This window comes from Cucurbita pepo, chromosome LG07 (genome assembly GCF_002806865.2).
Source record: "Cucurbita pepo subsp. pepo cultivar mu-cu-16 chromosome LG07, ASM280686v2, whole genome shotgun sequence".
Lineage (NCBI taxonomy): Eukaryota > Viridiplantae > Streptophyta > Magnoliopsida > Cucurbitales > Cucurbitaceae > Cucurbita > Cucurbita pepo.
Genome location: NC_036644.1, coordinates 5882810 through 5902694, shown reverse-complemented (window position 1 = coordinate 5902694; position 19885 = coordinate 5882810). Strand labels below are relative to the sequence as shown.

At 34.7% G+C, this 19885-nt stretch overlaps 2 protein-coding genes across 9 annotated transcripts; both read right to left on the bottom strand.

Annotated features, from left to right (window-relative positions):
* Nucleotides 1–2118: 2118 nt before the first annotated feature.
* LOC111798632 (uncharacterized protein Cbei_0202) lies at nucleotides 2119–12545 on the bottom strand. 8 transcript variants are annotated; one of them, XM_023681894.1, is made up of 16 exons: nucleotides 12159–12545; nucleotides 11988–12050; nucleotides 11452–11886; nucleotides 10799–10870; nucleotides 10227–10352; nucleotides 9915–10127; nucleotides 9666–9713; nucleotides 9117–9278; nucleotides 8392–8553; nucleotides 8035–8128; nucleotides 7615–7733; nucleotides 7481–7525; nucleotides 6560–6917; nucleotides 5492–5665; nucleotides 3518–3580; nucleotides 2119–3231 (listed from the first exon to the last, which is right to left on the bottom strand). In XM_023681894.1, exons 1-13 carry the CDS (start codon nucleotides 12474–12476, stop codon nucleotides 6684–6686), a joined length of 2091 nt encoding a protein of 696 aa, XP_023537662.1. In that variant the 5' UTR covers nucleotides 12477–12545; the 3' UTR covers nucleotides 2119–3231; nucleotides 3518–3580; nucleotides 5492–5665; nucleotides 6560–6683. The 8 variants fall into 8 exon arrangements, with proteins under 8 accessions (XP_023537662.1, XP_023537663.1, XP_023537659.1 ...); XM_023681895.1 differs by having other exon boundaries at nucleotides 2119–2282; XM_023681891.1 differs by having other exon boundaries at nucleotides 3518–3577.
* A 2938-nt stretch (nucleotides 12546–15483) lies between these two features.
* LOC111798058 lies at nucleotides 15484–19759 on the bottom strand. Its single transcript, XM_023681012.1, has 5 exons — nucleotides 19642–19759; nucleotides 19173–19233; nucleotides 16754–16939; nucleotides 16593–16632; nucleotides 15484–15853 (listed from the first exon to the last, which is right to left on the bottom strand). The coding sequence occupies exons 2-5, from the start codon at nucleotides 19173–19175 to the stop codon at nucleotides 15771–15773; spliced, it is 312 nt and encodes a 103-aa protein (XP_023536780.1). The 5' UTR covers nucleotides 19176–19233; nucleotides 19642–19759; the 3' UTR covers nucleotides 15484–15770.
* Between the last annotated feature and the right edge of the window lie 126 nt (nucleotides 19760–19885).

Sequence of the window (19885 nt, the reverse complement as noted above, 5' to 3'; positions counted from 1 at the left end):
TTCGCGAAAAATCGTGTGAGTCGCTAGAAATCATTAGCTATTTTTACCTAGGGTTAAAAATTATTGATGAATATAGAGTAAAAATTACATCACATATTTAAGTTTAGGATTTAATTTAATGAAATTAAAATTTATCCCTCAATTACGTATTAATTATCATTAAATTAGACCATAGACTTGATTAAATACTCGCTTGTTGAGTTGTTTAATCTGAAGTTTTGTCAGTCATTCAATTAGAGATAGATTTGAACCAATAACGTGTTATTAGGAATCACGATTTTCCACAATGTTACGATATTGTTCACTTTGAGCATGAGCTCTCATGGATTTCCTTTAGGCTTCCCCAACCGGCCTCGTACCAATGGAGATAGTATTCCTCGCTTATAACCCTATGATCATTCCCTAAATTAGCTCGCTGTCAATAATCCTCAACAATCTATTGACACAATATCTACCCCTCAAAACTGTGAATAGATCTGAAAATATTATAATTCAAGGAAACAATACAGAGTTAAGAGTGAGAAATAGAAAAATTGGATCTGAAAACGTTATAATTCAACCAACAATACAGAGTTAAGAATGAAAAATAGAAAAAACCTGTGAATAGATCTGAAAATATCATAATTCAGAAACAATACAAAAGTTAAAACGTTAGCCATCTAGGCTAACACACAACGTTTTGAAAAACGTTCCCCTTCAAAAGCCTTGTCATTGAGCCCGTCACCCACCAAGCATCTTCCCATTTGAGTTCTACCCTGTGTATTGACTGCAGCCCGCCTTCGGTTTGTGTGCGGTTTAGCTAAGTCGTCTCTCCTGCATTCGACTCTCTCGACTTGGCGGCTCGATCGACTACTCCAGCTGATTTTATTGGTTTAAACGGCTCAACTAAAAGTTTTTGGATCCTTCACTAATTTTGGATCGTTCCAAATTCGATTTCAAAATTTTCAAGGGTATTTGAGGTTAGTATAACCACTATTGGTCGCCGATCTAGGCTAGTTTGAAGGATAGTAATTTCGGCCTAGGCCAAACAAGTGGTTTCTCTACCGGTCTGATTGGAAGAATTGTTTGAAGAATGAACGGCGCGTGCCCAATAACCCTTGCCTATGTCGTACTTGGTGATTATTTAATGTTTGTTTATTATCTTATTGTTGTCTTGTAAATATGTTATGCTATGGAACTTGATATGTTATGCGATGTTGTTACGAGATATGTCATGTTATGGAAAATCATGTTGACATGTTTTGTCATTGAAAATTGTTTTATGTTACGAAAGTATTACACAATGTTATACACTACACTACGAGACAACATAAAATCATGAAATGAACGAAAACGTATCTTGCATCACAGGCACATGCCATGATTATAAAAACTATAAGGACCTCATGCATATTGTATGATCATGTGCATCGAGATACTTCCCCGTTGTGATTAGTACGGACGCATACATTATGATGTTACGATACAGTACTATGCGCACTCCATTCCCTCCGTGGTATACCGACAGCGTGAGTGTACACTAGTCGAAGGCCAAGTCCAAGGGTATGTATAAAAGCTCACTTAGTCGCTTTGGAGTTCATGTGCGTATATGTGGACTCCATCTAGAGAAGTACCGAAAGTTGAGACTAAGGCCATGTTATGATGTTTTATACAATGATAGATCTGAAACATGATTATTTTTACTGAATATTCTCAATCTACCTGCTACTCTTATTTTTTCAGGTAAAGGTAAGACACCTCGCCCGACTATGTGATTAAAGAGATGGCATATGCATCCATGCTATTTGTAGCTCTTAAGCAAGATTAGGACATTGTTTTATTCCTTTCTTATTTTATTAAAAATTTCACTGCTTTATTGCTTTAAATATTTTATTACGAACGTTAAAACCCCTGACATCATCTATAAAAAAAATTTAAATAAATATTTGCCAACTTAACAGTCATGTCATGCATGTAGTAACGACTCTATTATAATTTTAAAAAAAAAAATACAAAACCTTAACCTTTTTCATTCAACACTTCACACTAAAAATATTTTTGAACATTGGTAAAAAAAATCAAAAATATTATTTAGTAATTATTTAAAGTAATATTTTCTATAATTGAGCAAATAATTCATTGAAGCAAAGTGTTAATTGTCTTAATTGTCTACGAAAGGGAGCATGACAAGGCACCGTGGAACTGCCGGATCGATGTTCCCCGGAGAGGGCCCACACGATCCCCCCTTGCTTTTGGTTACATAAGTGAAGGAAATAAAACAATTTACAGCTTTGAGAAAAGCACTTGCCAGAAAAGAAAAAAATAAAAAAAAGAAATTGAGTTAAATAAAAATAATAAAATCAACAATATTATTATAAATTACAAAGTCTCGTTAAATAATTTAAATCGACATTTAATTTTGTTTGATTTTTTTTAGTGCCAGATTTAAATTGCTACAAATCTAAAATTTTTCTTTCGGGATTTCTTTTGGGATCTCGTAGGTCCGTCTCGTCATCAAGATTCTAGGAGGTCCTCCAACATTCCCTCTTCATGAGAAAGGAATGTAGATTCGTCATCGAGATTCTAGGAGGTCCTCCAACATTCCTTTTTCATGAGAAAGGAACGTAGATTCGTCATCGAGATTCTAGGAGGTCCTCCAACATTCCCTTTTCATGAGAAAGGAACGTAGATTCGTCATCGAGATTCTAGGAGGTCCTCCAACATTCCTTTTTCATGAGAAAGGAACGTAGATTCGTCATCGAGATTCTAGGAGGTCCTCCAACATTCCCTTTTCATGAGAAAGGAACGTAGATTCGTCATCGAGATTCTAGGAGGTCCTCCAACATTCCTTTTTCATGAGAAAGGAACGTAGATTCGTCATCGAGATTCTAGGAGGTCCTCCAACATTCCCTTTTCATGAGAAAGGAACGTAGATTCGTCATCGAGATTCTAGGAGGTCCTCCAACATTCCTTTTTCATGAGAAAGGAACGTAGATTCGTCATCGAGATTCTAGAAGGTCCTCCAACATTCCCTTTTCATGAGAAAGGAAAGTTGTAACGACTCAAGCTTACCGCTAGCTCACATTGTCCCCTTTAGACTTTTCCTTCCGGACTTCCCTTCAAAGCCTTAAAGACGTCTGTTAGGGAGAGGTTTCCACATCGTGTTTCGTTCTCCTCCCTAACTGATGTGGGATCTACCGCTAGCTCACATTGTCCCCTTTAGACTTTTCCTTCCGGACTTCCCTTCAAAGCCTTAAAGACGTCTGTTAGAGAGAGGTTTCCACATCGTGTTTCGTTCTCCTCCCTAACTGATGTGGGATCTCACAAAAGTTCTTGTATAAGGCCGATTTTCTAACCATTTTTTTCTCGTTGATTCGATACTCGTCTCTATACGAGTTCCTTTCTAATTCAGATCTCTCAATGAAACTCGATTTCTTACGGAAAACGAAGTTTTAAATCCATTGAAGATATAATCCTATTGCTAATATTGGCAATAATATTTTTGTAGAAATACAGAAAAATATAAATTAATACATACCAATAATAATATGCAGAATCTTCCAGAGTTGACGTCCTATGGGATCCAAAAGCACTCCCTCTGCTACATATGAAACAAACATGATATTACAATTGTATTTTACTTCCAACCTAATACGTAATATTGATATGAGCCATAGCCAAATTTAACTTTCATCAAATTATACCTTAAACTTATAAACGACCAAATTATACCATAAACTTATAAACGGCCATGAGTTTCATACCTTCATCTATTGTAACTCGAGATGGTTCTTTCGGTTTGCTATAGTTGAGTTTGTAGCCAAGTTCAAGAATTTCTATTGCTTAAATTTTATGGTAATTAATTCATGCATAATTATCTAATTAAATTTTGAGAAGATATGAATTCAAACTTCTTCAACATTTATGACTCAATTTGATGAACATCAAAATCTAATGTAAATAATTAACAATCTAAGCCAAACACAGGAGTGAATAATGAATAATTAAAAAATATTATACAATAAATTAATATGCAAAATCTATAAATAAATAAAAAAAAGAGCACAAAATTTCAAAATGTAAAAAATGTTAGATGAACACGACTTTCTACAATGATATGATATTGTCCATTTTGAGCGTAAGCTCTCATGGCCTTGTTTTGGGCTTCCCCAAAATGCCTCAAACTAATGGAGAGAGTATTCCTTGATTATAAACTTATGATTATTCCCTAAATTAGCCGATGTGAGATTTTCATCCAACACCTCCCTTCGAACAAAGTACGCCCCACCTTAATCGAGGCTCGACTCCTTTTCTTTTGGAGTCTTAGTCATTTTTTACTATCCCTTCGAGGAGCCTCGACTCCTTTTTCTTTTGAAGTCCTTTGTTCGACATTTGAGGATTTTATTGACATGTCTAAGTTTAGGGCATGACTCTAATACCATGTTAGATGAATACGACCCTCCACAATGGTATGATATTGTCCATTTTGAGCATAAGCTCTCATAGCTTTGCTTTGGGCTTTCCCAAAAGGCCTCAAACCAATGGAGAGAGTATTTCTTAATTATAAACTCATGACCATTCCCTAAATTAACTTTATGTGGGATTTTCATCCAACAAAAAAGACATAAAATAGATTAAAAAAAAAAAAAAAATCTGCAACATGTTTTTAAAATAATTTATAGAAAATACATCTAAATTAATTAAGAGGCTATATTAAGTCACTTATTCTTATTGTACATAAAGATATAAAAAGGTCCATTTTGAGCAATAATTTTGACACAAGTTGGCATTGCTTAAAGAGAAAAGGCAATAACATAATACTTTATTTGACTTCTTTCCACTCTAGAAATAATGACATCAAAACAGCTGACACTTAGAAGAAAAGCTACAAGTTAAAGCATTCTTTAACACTTGAGGCTGAAAATTGTTTAAAAATACGATTTTGGAATAAAAAATCAACTCAGATATTTTAAATGTTAGGGTAAGAAAATAAGAGAAAAATATGTTAAAGAAAAAGAGAGATTAAGAAAAGTTATTATAAAATACTTCCAAAAAACTATGTACCCAAAAACTCAAGATAAGAAGAAAGTCTTGATTGAATTACCACAAAATAATAATAATAATAATAACAACACGAATAGATAAAAATAAATATATAAATTTTAGTGGAAACTTTAGTCTAACAAAATCTAGACTAAATCCATAACCTATTTGACATTTAAAAAAAAAAAAAAGAAACAGTTCCGCGTCCGTTAAAACACTAACCTTTCAATATTGTGGCCTAACAATTTTATGAATTAAAAAAACGGTTGAATAAGTCAAGAACACAAAATTGAAACTTTTAAGAACCTATTTGATCCTATTTGATGATCCTATTTGATGCTTCTAAAGTCAAGAGTATTAAATACAAAAATTGAAAGTTTTAAGACCCGTAAGTTCAATCCTAAATTTAAGTGAACTTGTAATTTAAGCAAAATAAAACGATGAGTTTAGAAAAGAAATTAGCACTTACCTCGACCAAGTAGAGTTCTCTCGAAATCAGTCAAAATCAACAGCAGCAATACATGGTCCGAGCAACTCGTTTAATTGTCGCATATTTACAACGTAGAAGATGTATGTCTCCACCTCAAATCAAACAACATGATGCAGAGCCTCGTTTGGATTACTACAATGGAACTCCATTCTCCTGAAGGCCAAAAGTATGGGTGATTCCAAAAAGCATGCCAGTTTTCATTATAAGGGTATGCTCAGATACAAATTATCACCTAGAATGGATGCCATTATTTAATGCAACTTTCTGGCAAAAATAACAGAAATAGCAGCAGTTTAAAAATTAATGCGAATAGGATAGTTTACCAAAAAATCATGTCAAGTAACTAGTAGTGAACATGATTTACCAATATATCTCGTTTTACTCGGGACAACTGTAAATTGTGTTAAAAATAGTGTGGACCTGGTAAAAAGTGTCTTAGTTTAATCATTATTTTTAAAACTAATCTATTCTAATCCACGTTTTACATGTCTAAAATTATATTTTGTCAAACTTATAACATTTTAGTCTCTAAACTTTCAAACAATAATTTTTGTCCTTCAACTTTTAAGTATTATATTCGAGTCCGTTAATGTTTGCTTTAAAAAATTATTTGTCTTTAGTGTTAATTTTTTATTAATCATATAATAAGAAACTAAATAAATTAGAAAATCTAACATCTAAGTTACTCCATGTGACTTTAAATACTTGGTTGTACAGACATACGTATTTATTGATCAAAGTAAATGAATATGCTTGTCTCTCCTAAATCATTTATTAAAAAAACAATGACAATTAAGTTACCGATTCCAGCATGTTCATTGGATAAAAGTTCATTGGATAAAAAATTAATTACTATCTTAAAAGTTGATAGTTTCAGTAAAAGAATGAGTTTTTATAAAGCACTATTACTAAAATATAAGGTTCAAAACTCTATGACCAAAAAGAACTTGAACTTTATTTTTAACTAGCTCTATTTATGCTAGAAAATTTTAAAAATGACCCTAGGCTTGTAGCACATCAAGAAACGATTAACAGAGTTTTAGGTACCTCTATAGTTAGGTTGAATGAAGAACCTGATTGATTTAGATGGGTTTGCGGCAACTGGCATGCTGAGATTCACCAATTTGTAGTCACAGGCTCTTCTATTGCTGGCAAGTGAACCGGATTAGCTCTAGTACATTACGGACCCAGAACTTTGAGCCTTACCCAAAACCGTCTCAAGGTCACCATTGTAAAGATTGAAATTCTTAGCCACAGCGAAGCCGGCGTACATGCCATCGACTGCCGCACTTACAATTCCTCCCGCATAGCCTGCTCCTTCGCCAACCGGGTAGAGTCCTCTAAGAGATGTGCTTTCATAAGTCTCAGGGTTCCGTGGGATTTGAACAGGGGAACTTGTTCTCGTCTGAAAGCAAAACTAACTTTAATGAATAGCAATTCTAAAAGGAAAAAATGTTCTGATATTTAGTTAGTTAACTCAAATTATCTGTTTAGCCTAAACAGGCTAAACATGACTAATAGGTTTTAAACTGTGATCAGTAAGTCCAAGTGTTAATATTTTATGTCTAATAAGCCCCTATGTCGGATAAGTCTTTGAAGTTAAAACTCTCAATTTTGTGTCCAATAAAATTTAAACCTATTCAACTTTTTCTATGATTCATGAATGTGTTAGTACAAAATTGATACGACATTTGCTTTTCAAAATTGGAAATTTTAAAACTTATTAGACACTTAGGTTTTAAAAACTTATTAGACATAGTTTAGGATCTAAGCCTATAATTTATCCAAATCTTTTTTAAATAAAAGAAATCATAAACCAATTTGCACCTCAATTTTTTAAAATTCTAGATACGTTTTAAAGGAATATGATTAATACTTTTTTCATGATAGATCCATTTGACATTTAAAGAGAAAAGGGGTTTGACAACCTTTGAAACCAAAATGACTAATAAACAGTAGAAAAATTACCTCCACTCCATGTAGAAGGGCGTCACTTGAGAGAAAACCTGGTAACTGAACGTCCAAAATTTGGAAAGAAAAAGGTCAATAAGTTAGGATAATAAAGAAAATTCATGCCGTCACAGATATAGTTACGAGAGAACCTCTTTATCAAATGCTAGGATAGATTGCTGTAAAGCTTCTGTTATATGACCAGGGAATAACTCATGGAGATTTGAGGCCTTCACTCCTAACCGGTAACTTGATGGCGGCACGGATGTTACTGAGAAGAAAATGAAAAATAGAAAAAAATAGAAAAAAATCAATCTAAGAGAGGGAAACAGCTGGTAAAATGAAGTTTAGGACAGATAATCATGCTGATAATGAATGTGCAGAGATGATCATGCCAATGTGGGCATAGTTCTGTTCGAATTCGCAACCCTGGTTTAAATTTTTTAAAAACCCCAAAACATTTCAGTGTTTCACTCAAAATTAAGAAGTATATTTGTATGTCAGGTATTGGGAAGATCTCTGAGTTTAGACTTATTGTGCTTCTTAAGTTTCAGAGACTGGACTCGACATACCTTTTAACTTTCTGTCCATAAAATCAGTAGCTGTCTGCACAGGCAAAACAAAATTTCCACCTCCCATGAGAGCTGCCCTTCGCTCAAACTCTCTCTGACAAGAAAATATTATAATTCAAATAAGTGATATCGTTTCTGAAAGTAAGTGGGATAAAGTAACTGATATCTAATAGCGAAAGTTAATGACCTGAAGTTATTTTATGAAAAGATAAATTTATTATGATCACATGATGGGAATGTGTCTAAATGAAAGACTACATAACTACAACAGTCTATTCCTTAAAACTTCGGAGAGAGGATTAGGTTGCCGGAAGTGATAAAATGTTCGGATAAAGTGAGAGAACACAGAAAAGCTACCTGGAATTCAACCCCGGCAAGAGGTCCGTGGAAGCCGAGATCATTAAAATCCTTAGTTGAAACAGTGACAACAAGGGCAGCGTTTGCCCATTTTGATGAACGTCGAGAGAATGACATGCCATTGATACAAAGTTCTCCGGGGTTTGTACTAGTGAGGACAACCTAGAAATGACATATCAAATTATATTGACAGAGATTAATGATAAAATTCGTTAAGAAACAATGGTGAATTCACGGAATGCCAGTTTCCTAATGAGGCTACACTTCAACGTGTTAAATTCTATTTTTCTGAAGGATCAGAAATTAGAGAGAAAATAATGGCTCTAACATAAAGGACATGAATCGATGCAGATGTGACACTAAGTAACTAAATTTTAGCTCTTCTAAAAAGTGACTATTTTTTTATTTTTGCATAACTGCACACCGATCAATGCCAAATCATCTAATTATGGTGTAATTGTTAAGAATCACGACTCTCCACAATAATATGATATTGTCTACTTTGAGCATAAGCTCTTATGGCTTTGCTTTGAGCTTCCCAAAAGGCCTCATATCAATGGAGATGTATTCCTTACTTATGAACCCATGATCATTCCCTAAATTAGCCAATGTGGGACTCCCTCCTAACAATCCACAGCAGTAATTAGATACCAGACGAGCTCCCAACCTAAAGCCAGTCTTTAAAATATGCATTCTTGGTCATGGCAATCAATTGAGAAACCTACCTGGCCACCAGGACACATACAAAATGAATAGCAACTGCGACTTGCTGCAACAGAATTGGAGGATGGATCCACCGTGTCTATGTTAACATACTTGGCAACTTTGTAATCTGCCACCGGTACTTTCCCACGTCCTTTCTCTACCTCATTGGCCAATCCAGAATACTGCATTTGAATATATGAGCAGGTTTACATCTTCAAACAAGGTGAAACATATATGTAATGGAAAATAACACATCCGGGCAAATGGATAACAGCAAAGTTTACTTTTCGCGTCCCCCACCAAAAAAAAGTAGTTAAGAAAGAAAATTTTGGAATAAAAATCAACTGGGTATTAGAATAGTTGCAAAGTTTTGTCGACTTTTTTTTTAAAAAAAAAAAGAAAAACTGTCTCAATTTTATGCATGCTTCCATGAAGATGTACATCACCATAATTGTTTGACTGGAATGCATCGAACATAATTTTTGGAAGTTTTGGATTCTTTCTTGATTCTTTTTAGTTGGAAAATATAGTAAAAGGCAATCGATTTTAAGCAAATCAATAAAACCAACCTGTATGCTGTTTATTAATGCTTGAGGATGCTCGATCCTTAAGCCAACCTATTCAGACATGGAGGACAACAATGTGAGAATTCATAAAAGAGGAGTAATCCGGCAATAAATCTAGCACAACAAAGTGAATCCAGGTATGTACTTCCAGCATTATTTTAGCATCCACATTTTTTTGGTTCAAAGAAAGCATGCATAGATGCAAGAAGCCAAGTTATCCACAAAACAAGAGGGACCAAGAAAAGAACTAACGGCGAACTCCTTGGGAACCACGGGAATGTTATGAGACATAAGCATTTGATATACATCACGTGCAGAATGGCCAACAGCTAGGACAGTGGCATCAAATTCAAGCTTCTGGCTGTTGAGCTTTAACTTGTCTCTTGAATCAGAAACTTTAACGCCCACCACATGTCCGCTCTCTTGAATTAGATCATCAACCCTAGTCCCGAACTTGACAGTGGCCTAGAATCAAGTCATAAAAATTAAGGGAAAAACTGAACAAACGTGGAACTATCAGAAAATATTTAATCTTACAAGGATGGAAATAAGGTAGATACTCACACCCAACATTTCTAAGTGTTGCCGGATGTTCCTAAGTAATGGAACCAACCTGTCCGTCCCAAGGTGAGGCTTTCCACTAAGTAAGATATTCTCTGGGGCCCCAAAATGAACTAAAGATTTCATAACCTAGAAAGAAAACATAAAATTCAGTTGGATAAAGCAGATAATATCATTGCAATACATTGCAAAATGAGGTGAGAAAGCAGGCTATCTTTTTATGGTGTTGATTTGAGATGACATGAAGTTCAAAAATAAGAAAATAGGTTGAAGCCATGCAAAGGGCATGGAAATTTGAATAAATGAATACAGGGGTAGAAGATATGCAGAATGGAACAGAGATAGTGCTGTTATCTGCGATTCTTATTTTAACATTTATAGGGAAAACTCATATCAAATTCCTTGTTTTTCTACACAACTCACAAAGGAAGTAAGAATTGTAACAAAGAACAGGCACCATGGAGAAACTACATGATGGCATTCAAAGATTTAGGTCCCTTACTATAAAAGCACAACTAATTTTATGACACTAATATTAAAAAACTAATGGATTTACAAGGGTGCAAAAGTCTAACCGCTTGCACGCTGCCACTGTTTCTACCAATTCTAGTGACCAATTTCCCATCACTCCAGGTACCTGCACCACCCTGCCATGCATAAGTTCTAAATGAATGACTCAAAAAGATAAAAAAAAAAAAAAAAAAAAAAAAAATTCTGGCATTTTCTTCCGGCAGAGTGAGTGGCAGGTGAAAGGAAAAATGAGATGAAAAATTTTCCACCTTCATTTATGTGATAGGCAAAACTCAACTACGACANACAAAAAAAAAAAAAAAAAAAAAAAAAAAAAAAAAAAAAAAAAACTGAAGAGCCAAGCATCATGATATCTTTGATGAAAAAAGGAAGACCATCAAATGACCATACAACAGTATGCCAGTGAGAAAAACATAAAAGATGCCCAATTGACTGTGCATATTGATCTAGTCAAGAATACCAAAAATAAATAAGGAAATAAACTGACATTCACACAACAGTGAAGCTCAATCATAGACGTTTTGTTTGGATAAAATCATCATTGACTATCATACGGTTCATTTTCTTTTTGTTTAGGAGAAAATAGCATTGGTTGAAAGCAAGAAATTCGGATAAAGCAATAATGTGAGCCATACATACATAACTTATAACCAAACAAGACAGTGGAAATGGTGATAAAATAAGCAAAATTAATCACCTCCCCAAAGCAAAAATTACTATCCAGTTCCAGAATCCGACGAGCTACCAATGCACCAATATCACGCCCTCTTTGTTCAACTGGTTGACCTCTTTCAATCAAGGTAACATCAGCTCCAAACTCTGCAAGGACAAGAGCGGCGAAAAGGCCCGATGGCCCACTGCCAACAACAGCAATTTTTGGTTTACTACTTGGCAAACGCATGTAAGGACCAGAGTGACCGTTAAACCCACTTTCTTTCACCACTTCGTGGTTGCTTTTGAGATCATGAACGATACTGATTACATCATTGGAAACCTTTTCTTTTACAATATGTTCTATCAATCCAACTTTAGGCTCCAAATCCGAAATGAAATCCCGAGAACGAGGTTCTAGAATCAGTAAATTATTTACATCCATGTCCACAGTATAAACAAACTTTGGTTCTTTCAACATCTGGAAGCAAAAACATAAGAACTCCTTGATAATCAACTACTCCATCTAAACAACAGGCATTAAATAAATGATAAAAATCAGAGGAATGTCCCTAAACATACCTTTCTAGCGTCAAAAGATTTACGAATAACTGAGAAAGCTTCCCGTGGCAGCAACGAAGCAACCTGGAAAACAAGGAAACAAAAAGAAAATTGACTCGCAGTGTTTACCAACATATAACCACTCAATTTCGGATTATCAACCAAAAAAATCAACGAAGCAGTCAAAATTACCGGGAACTCGAGGACTTTAGCAATCTCTTGCATCAGAGCATCCGAGAGTCCATGAAAATCCTTGCCAGGATCCTTCTCTACAGGAACTCCGAGCTTGAAGAGCCTCCAAATGCCTTCGAACTTGTTCTCGACGGTCGTGAGGACTTCTTTGTGTTTCAACTTGAGCTTCTTCTTCTCCGATGGATACCTCTTCTTGCCGGTGCGTTTAGCGCAGGAGACACGGAATGGTGGAAGACGAGGAGACATGAGCCTGGGAGTTGCAGAGAAGAGAGAAGAGTTAGGGCATCCGAGAGCGAGCTTGAAGGGAAGAAGAGCCATGGCGGAGGGAGTGAAGTAGCTGTAACCCAAGAAGAACGAAGGCAGGAGACAGCACCTTCAGAATTTGGAATTCGGATGGATAATTTTTTTATTATTTATTTTTTCGTGCTAAATTATATTAATAAAAAAAATAAAGATAACTCTGTTAGATAAATACGACTTTTCACCGTATGATATTGTCCACATTGAGAATAAACTCTCGTGTACTCGTACCAATAAAGAGAGTATTCTTTGTTGTTTATAGAGTCACATGGTCCCGACGTTCATATGAACTACCATAAATTTTTATACTTCAAGGTCCAATTATAAGGAGGAGAGCCAAGAAATTAGAGTTTTAGTCACTTATATTTAAGTTATGGTGAGCTCGTCAAGAAAAATTATAGAAGATATTTGAATCATTTCCTACGTGTTGGGCAAAGTTGAGCTTCAAAATAGATATGCATTTTAATTTGTATTTAATTAACTCACAGTTAAATTTATGAAATTTATTCTTCACGTCGCCTCCAAAACATAGGGTTCATCACCACAAAGTCCCACACTCAACAAGGTTCATGCCGCACACCCAAAGGCACCCAGAGTCACGGTCATGCATGTCTAAGGCGTGTTGTTAATGGCCACATGACAAATGTCCCGGTCTTGCTTGTCCAAGACGTGTTGTCTATAGTTGCATGCCCGTTCCAAACCCCTTTTACATGCTTTCATTCTAAATAGGTTTTTACTATTTCATATTGGGTTAGTATGAGGGTGTATGACGGTTCACCAAAATTATGTCTACACCTGCAAGGGCTAAAATGTCCCAAAATGTACTGTAGGAGGATATGATCAGTTGTCAACTTTTCCCTACCCGATAGTTATATACAGTAAACCGTTGTTGTTACCTTTTGCTTACATTCTCATATAACACCAATTTCAATTTCTTAAATCTGGCTTTCAAAACTCTCTGCCCCGCTTTCTAAAACTTTCTTCTTGAATTGAGGTCATAGGCTCAAGCATACGTCGCTTGGCCGTAGGCGACGCGAGAACGAATAGGCTTAACTCAGTGCCGCACAATCGCAAGTCCGCTGTCGTTAAAGTGCGATTGTGACACCTAGCTCCACCCCACCTTGCATGTTTCATCGTCCAAAGGCGCTTGACACCGCCCAATCTTATACTAAGTACTAAAAATTACCATGTAAATAACTACTGNAAAAAAAAAAAAAAAAAAAAAAAAAAAAAAAAGTACTACTTACACCCAACGTTTTATTAGCACGTTACGCATATATCTAATCATTTAATTAAACTCCCATAAAAGAAAATTAGAATCCCTCCATTAATTTAGGTCGTTATTTTACAAAGCTTGCAATAAACATAAAATTTATATTAAAAATTAAGTTAAATTAAGTTTGGTTTCATGTTCAAGTTTTAAAAAGTGTATGATACATTTTCAAATATATTAATTTTGACTTTAAAAGACATAAATTCTTAATTATTTGAAAACATTAAAAAAGAAAGTAACTATTATGTTGTATATAAAATTAAATAATATTAAATTTGATGTCTAATAAAACTTACAATTATAAATTTTAAAAAATAGTAGATAAAAAACCTAAAATTTAAGTTCCGTGAGGAATTACGTAATATTCTTTTAAAGTTAGACACGTTTTAAAGTTCAAAGATCAAATAGACATAAATTTGAAAGTTCAAAGATTAAATTTATCATTTAACTTAAAAATTAATCTTCCGATTTCTAAAAATAAAAAATAAGAACAACATAGAAATAAATATAGCTAGAGGAGAGGGAGAGGAAACTTTTTATTTTTTTATTTATTTTTATGGCGGTATTATGCCAAAAGACTTAGATTATAGGGTTATCTCTAATTTACTCCATCCATTCTGAAACTAAGTCTCCCATCATTTGAAATTCCACCCGAGCTTTGCTTGGTCTTTCATCAATTAGAAGGGACTCTTCTCCGTGGTCGCTGGAGAAGGGGTACCTTAGGGAGGGTTCCCTTCTAGCCCGATTGGGAGAAGGTAAAATAAGAGGCTCCGACTTGGAAGAAACCCAACCGGGTACTCACTTCCTAAAAAACATAGCTATTTGATTTGATTTTTTTTCTTTTAAATGTACTATCAACATTTAAAACAAATTTTTTTTTTCTTGAATAACTTTGAGTTTTCGAACATAGACTAAGAATTCGAATATTTTTTAAAAATAAAAATGAAAAATGTTGTGAAAAAAAAAAAAAAAAACCCCATCAAACAAAATTTTCAATAACCTTGAAAAAGAAAGCTAAATAGTAATAAAACAGACCTAAAAATATCATAGATAATCAATTAAAAACGGTTGGATTGTTGAGGATTATTGAGAGTGAGTCCCACGTTGGTTGCAAAACATGTAACAATCAATTAAGAACGGTTGGATTGTTGAGGATTATTGGGAGTGAGTCCCACATTGGTTAATTCAGTGGAAGATCGGGTTTATAAGTGAGGAATACTATCTCTATTGGTATGAGGCATTTTGGGGATGCCCAAAGCAAAACCATGAGAACTTATGCTTAAAGTAGACAATATCATACCATTGTGGAGAGTCATGATTCCTAACATAGTATCAGAGTCATGCCCTAAACTTAACCATGTCAATAGAATCCTCAAATATTGAACAAAGAATTGTGAGCCTCCAAGGTGTAATCAAAAGTGACTAAAGTGTCGAACAAAGGGTGTACTTTGTTCGAGAGCTCCAGAGAAATGAGTCGAGCCTCGATTAAGGGGAGGCTTATAGTATACTTTGTTCGAGGGGAGGATTGTTGAGGATTATTGGGAGTGTGTCCCACATTGGTTAATTTAGTGGAAGATCATGGGTTTAAAAAGCCCAAAGCAAAGCCATGAGAGCTTATGCTCAAAGTGGACAATATCATACCATTGTGGAGAGTCGTGATTCCTAACAAAAACATCAAAACTCACATTTATTTCAGTATTTTGAAACCAGCACCACAGTGAAGATCATATGAATAAGAAAGAGAGTCAAATAAAAACCAAATTCATATAGTTTAAAGGAAATTAAAAAGGTCCTAACAAAATTCTCAACTCATATATATTATAGAACTTGTAGCAATGCATGAATGAGTTCAATCAGCAATGCAACTGAACAAAGAGAATGCATGGAGTTACGATATCTAATCCTGCATGAAGTCTACTTTCTTATGCATCATTTTCAATTCCATCCAACTGATAGAACAGTTATTTCAATAATACACCACAAGCTTGATGGCTGAACATCATAAACTACCACACATAGTAGAAGAAAACTTTCGGTCCTTACCAATTCCCAGAATCGGCTTCACGAGATTGGTAGAAATCGTTTGTACTGACAATGTCGATCTCCTCGAACTCATTATCATCTACACAAAGAAGGGAAAGTGATCAAGAAAATGCGTGATGAGACAGAGTTCCATATTTTAAATCCAAATCCAACAAAGAAGATCATAAGTTTCATATTTAGTCTATGAACTAATGTAGATCAATCAACTTTCAATTTTGTGTATGATAATTCTTTGAGCTTTAAAGAACGCCTAATACATTCTAAAATTGAATGCTTCTAATAGGTCACTAAATTTTTAATGTTGCGTCTAATAGTTCTTTGACTTAATCGAGATGTTCTAAAATTTTCAAGCTTACTAACACAAAATTGAAAGTTTGAGGAAAACGACACTTTTCAAGTTCAGCAACCTATTAGACATAAAATGGAAGGTTGTTCAAAAACTAAAAAAAGGTTGTTCAAAAACTAAAACCTGAAATTTAAGCAAGATCATAACTATGAAAAAGTCTACGCTCACAACTAATTCAGTCCCTAATCAGAAAATATACTTTTAAAAACTCGTCAGAAGTTCACAAAATTGTTGGGATGGAACTTATTAAATGCAAAATTGAAAATTTAGAGATTTATTCGATACTTTTGAAGTTCAGTAACCTATTGAAAGTTGAATGACTTATTAAGACATAAGCTTAAAAGTTAAAGGACTGAGACCTGTAATTTGAGCATGACTATGAAAAAATCCACCCTCAAATAATTCAGTCCCTAAGCAGAAAACGTGTAAGAAGTTCACAAAAAAAAAAATGTTGGGGTGGGTAGAAGAAAACCTTTTCGCAACGTTAGAGCCACAACTGCATCATTTTCAACCTGGAAATACATAGCAAATATTAGTTAGAGCCGCAGCTGTCGTATTGTCTTCACCTTAATATTTCCAGAATATCCGATGCTTGATGACCAAATGTAGTAAATTTATGAATTTAAGGCATACCTTCTGATCGGCCAGTGTCTTTGAATCCTCCAATACTTCCCCGCTTCCCACCAAGATCAAGCGCTGATCAACAATTGGCTGATCAATAAGGGACTCTAATTTTTGCTTGATGTTTAAAGTTGTCTCAATTGGATCGCACTGGATAAAGTAGGTTGTCTTATGGCGCTTGATTCGGATATACATGGCCTATACATAAATATGGCATAACAAACATACTGAAAAGTCACAGTCAATTGGAAATTGTGAATCAATTGAAGTTGTTAGTACTCAGGTCCATATGGTATGTATTTTTAACAAAAANTTTTTTTTTTTTTTTTTTTTGGTATTTTATAACACCCTCTCTGTATCTTATTTGAAAAAAGAGAGAGACAGAGAACCGAATTTACTTATTTTGGTTTGATATGATGCAATAAAAACTAATGAACAAATAAAATAACATGCACAAAGCTTACCAAATGCAAACAAACGTAGAACTGATCCCATAACTCAACAGATGAAGAAGAATGAAGTGAGAGAAAATATAAATGTGTCAAAGCCAAGAGAAGAGACAAACCAAAGAAACCAATTTGAGAAATAGAATATCAGTCAGAAAAAAGTGTTGGCAATTAATAGAATCTAAACACCACATCTTCCCAATATCCTTTGTAGGTTTCTTGAGACAAGATTTGATTTCACAGCATTTAATCAAACAAACCAAAGGCCAGGGAGACGAGAGTTCTATTGCCGAAGGAGATTATAAAATGTTGAGGATTACAGGGAGGGAATCCCACATTGGCTAATTAAGGGGATGATCATGAGTTTATAAGTAAGGAATACATCTCTTTTGGTATGAGATCTTTTGGAGAAACCAAAAACAAAGTCATGAGAGCTTATGCTCAGAGTGGACAATATCATACCATTGTGGAGATTCGTGATTCCTAACATAAGTCATGCCCTTAACTTAGCCATGTCAATAGAATCTTCAAGTATTAAATAAAGAAATTGTGGGTCTCGATGGTGTAGTCAAAAGTGACTCAAGTGTCGAACAAAGGGTGTACTTTGTTCGAGGGCTCCAGAGAAGGAGTCGAGCCTCGATTAAAGGGAGGCTATTCAAGGGCTCCATAGGCCTTAGGGGAGGCTCTATGGTATACTTTGTTCGAGGGGAGGATTGTTGAGGATTATGGGGAGGGAGAACCGCATTCGCTGATTAAGGGGATGATCATGGGTTTATGAGTAACGAATACATCTCTATTGGTATGAGCTCTTTTGGGGAAACCAAAAGCAAAGCCATAAGAACTTAGGCTCAGAGTGGACAATATCATACTAGTGTGGAGATTCGTGATTCCTAACAAAAAAAGCACACCCGGTCTAAATTGATCAAAGAAGTTGAGTGATAGCAAAGATCACTGCATAAAGCACTACATTGTCCAATAGGAGATTCGTGGTTCCTAACAAAAAAACACACCCGGTCTAAATTGATCAAAGAAGTTGAGTGATAGCAAAGATCACTGCATAAAGCACTACAACTAGAAACTTTGAACTGTATATATCACAAAAAGGCCTGTACTTCTCATTAAAGAAAGTTCTGAAGAATGTTTGATCTTTCAAGAAAATCGAACTCTTCGTTAACTGGAGTAAAATGAATCCTACTTTGAAAGAATTTCCACCCTCATACTGACTAAGTATATTTGCCACTGACTTACTAGAAACATTATAACAGATGATCTCCACCACATGACCCTGTACATTGCTGACAGTAAGTTTCTCATTCGACTATCAAACTGGCCACTCTTAAACCAAGTGTTAACGCCTTTGTTCTACTGTTTACTAGGCAAATAATTTCACCTTGAATTTATGACATAGTTTAGAACAAACAGAGAATTACATAGAAATATATGGAAACAGTAGGACGTAATTAGAAGGTAAATTCAACAAGATAGTAGTAACTGAAAATTATTCAGCACAGGCTCCGGAAAAAAAAGTATACTTCAGATAAAAGCACAAATTTTATGACAGGCCTTCTTCGAGTTTTCCGTGCTTGTAAACTAAACAAGTTAAATCAGAGAAATTACAATAAAAGCATTGTGCAAGGATTGTTCATTGGGGATCTCTAGAAACTCCATTTTATGAAATTTCTGAGAGATAAAAAGAAGTGTGGATGTTTTATTTATCACCAAGTCAAGATGAATACTATATGGTAGCAACAGGAAATTCTTTGGAATTCTTTGGCACCGAATACCCAAGTCAAGATGAATACTATATGGTAGCAACAGGAAATTCTTTGGAATTCTTTGGCACCGAATCCAGGTATTCAGGAAGAACATATTGTTCCACCTCATACCGTCAAGAATTCTTGACTATTGGATGGGAACAAGTTCATCTTTTAAGGTATGAATCACTTAAATTCAAACAAAGATAGAGAGAGATATGAACTACTCACCATCTTGAAACAATAAATAATGGATCAACACTTCAAAAAATCCAGCCTCCACCGCCGCAGTCTGAAACTCACAAACATGCATCCAACTCATCACATGGAAAATTTTATAAGAAAACATCTATGACAGATTATCATCTTGTTCATGAAGTTACAAACTACTCATATGATCAATGAGAAATTAACAGTGTCTAAATAACATAATGCCAGTAACAAATCAATACAGAACTTGAATTCCGCTCATTCACAAACAACGTTCATCAATTCTCCACATAATCTTGAATTTCACAGTTCGGAAATTCATCGAAGTATGGGTAATACAAACGAAATTCCCTAAAATCGATTATACGCTAACTAATCATACAGTTCTCACAAAACAGAATCAACTATTTTGCTTCCAGAAAAAATTGAAATATGCGAATTCTCGGAACTTTGATTGTTGATTCGGGACTCGATTGCTTCGAATTCTAACCTGGAAATCCGCGAGAAGTCTCTTGCCTGAGAGAGAGAGTTCAGTCGCGATGAGATGAAAGGGGAGGAAGGCAAGCGCTTTGCACAACTTTTTTTTGGTAGTGTTTGGAAACGCGGTTGGACTAATCCCACACTGGTTCGGCGTAACATCTTCTGTTTTATTTTTTACCCGTAAATTTTTTTAATAATTTCTATAATTTTCAAAATATCTAATTTAATACCTAATTTTAAAATAAAAAAAATAT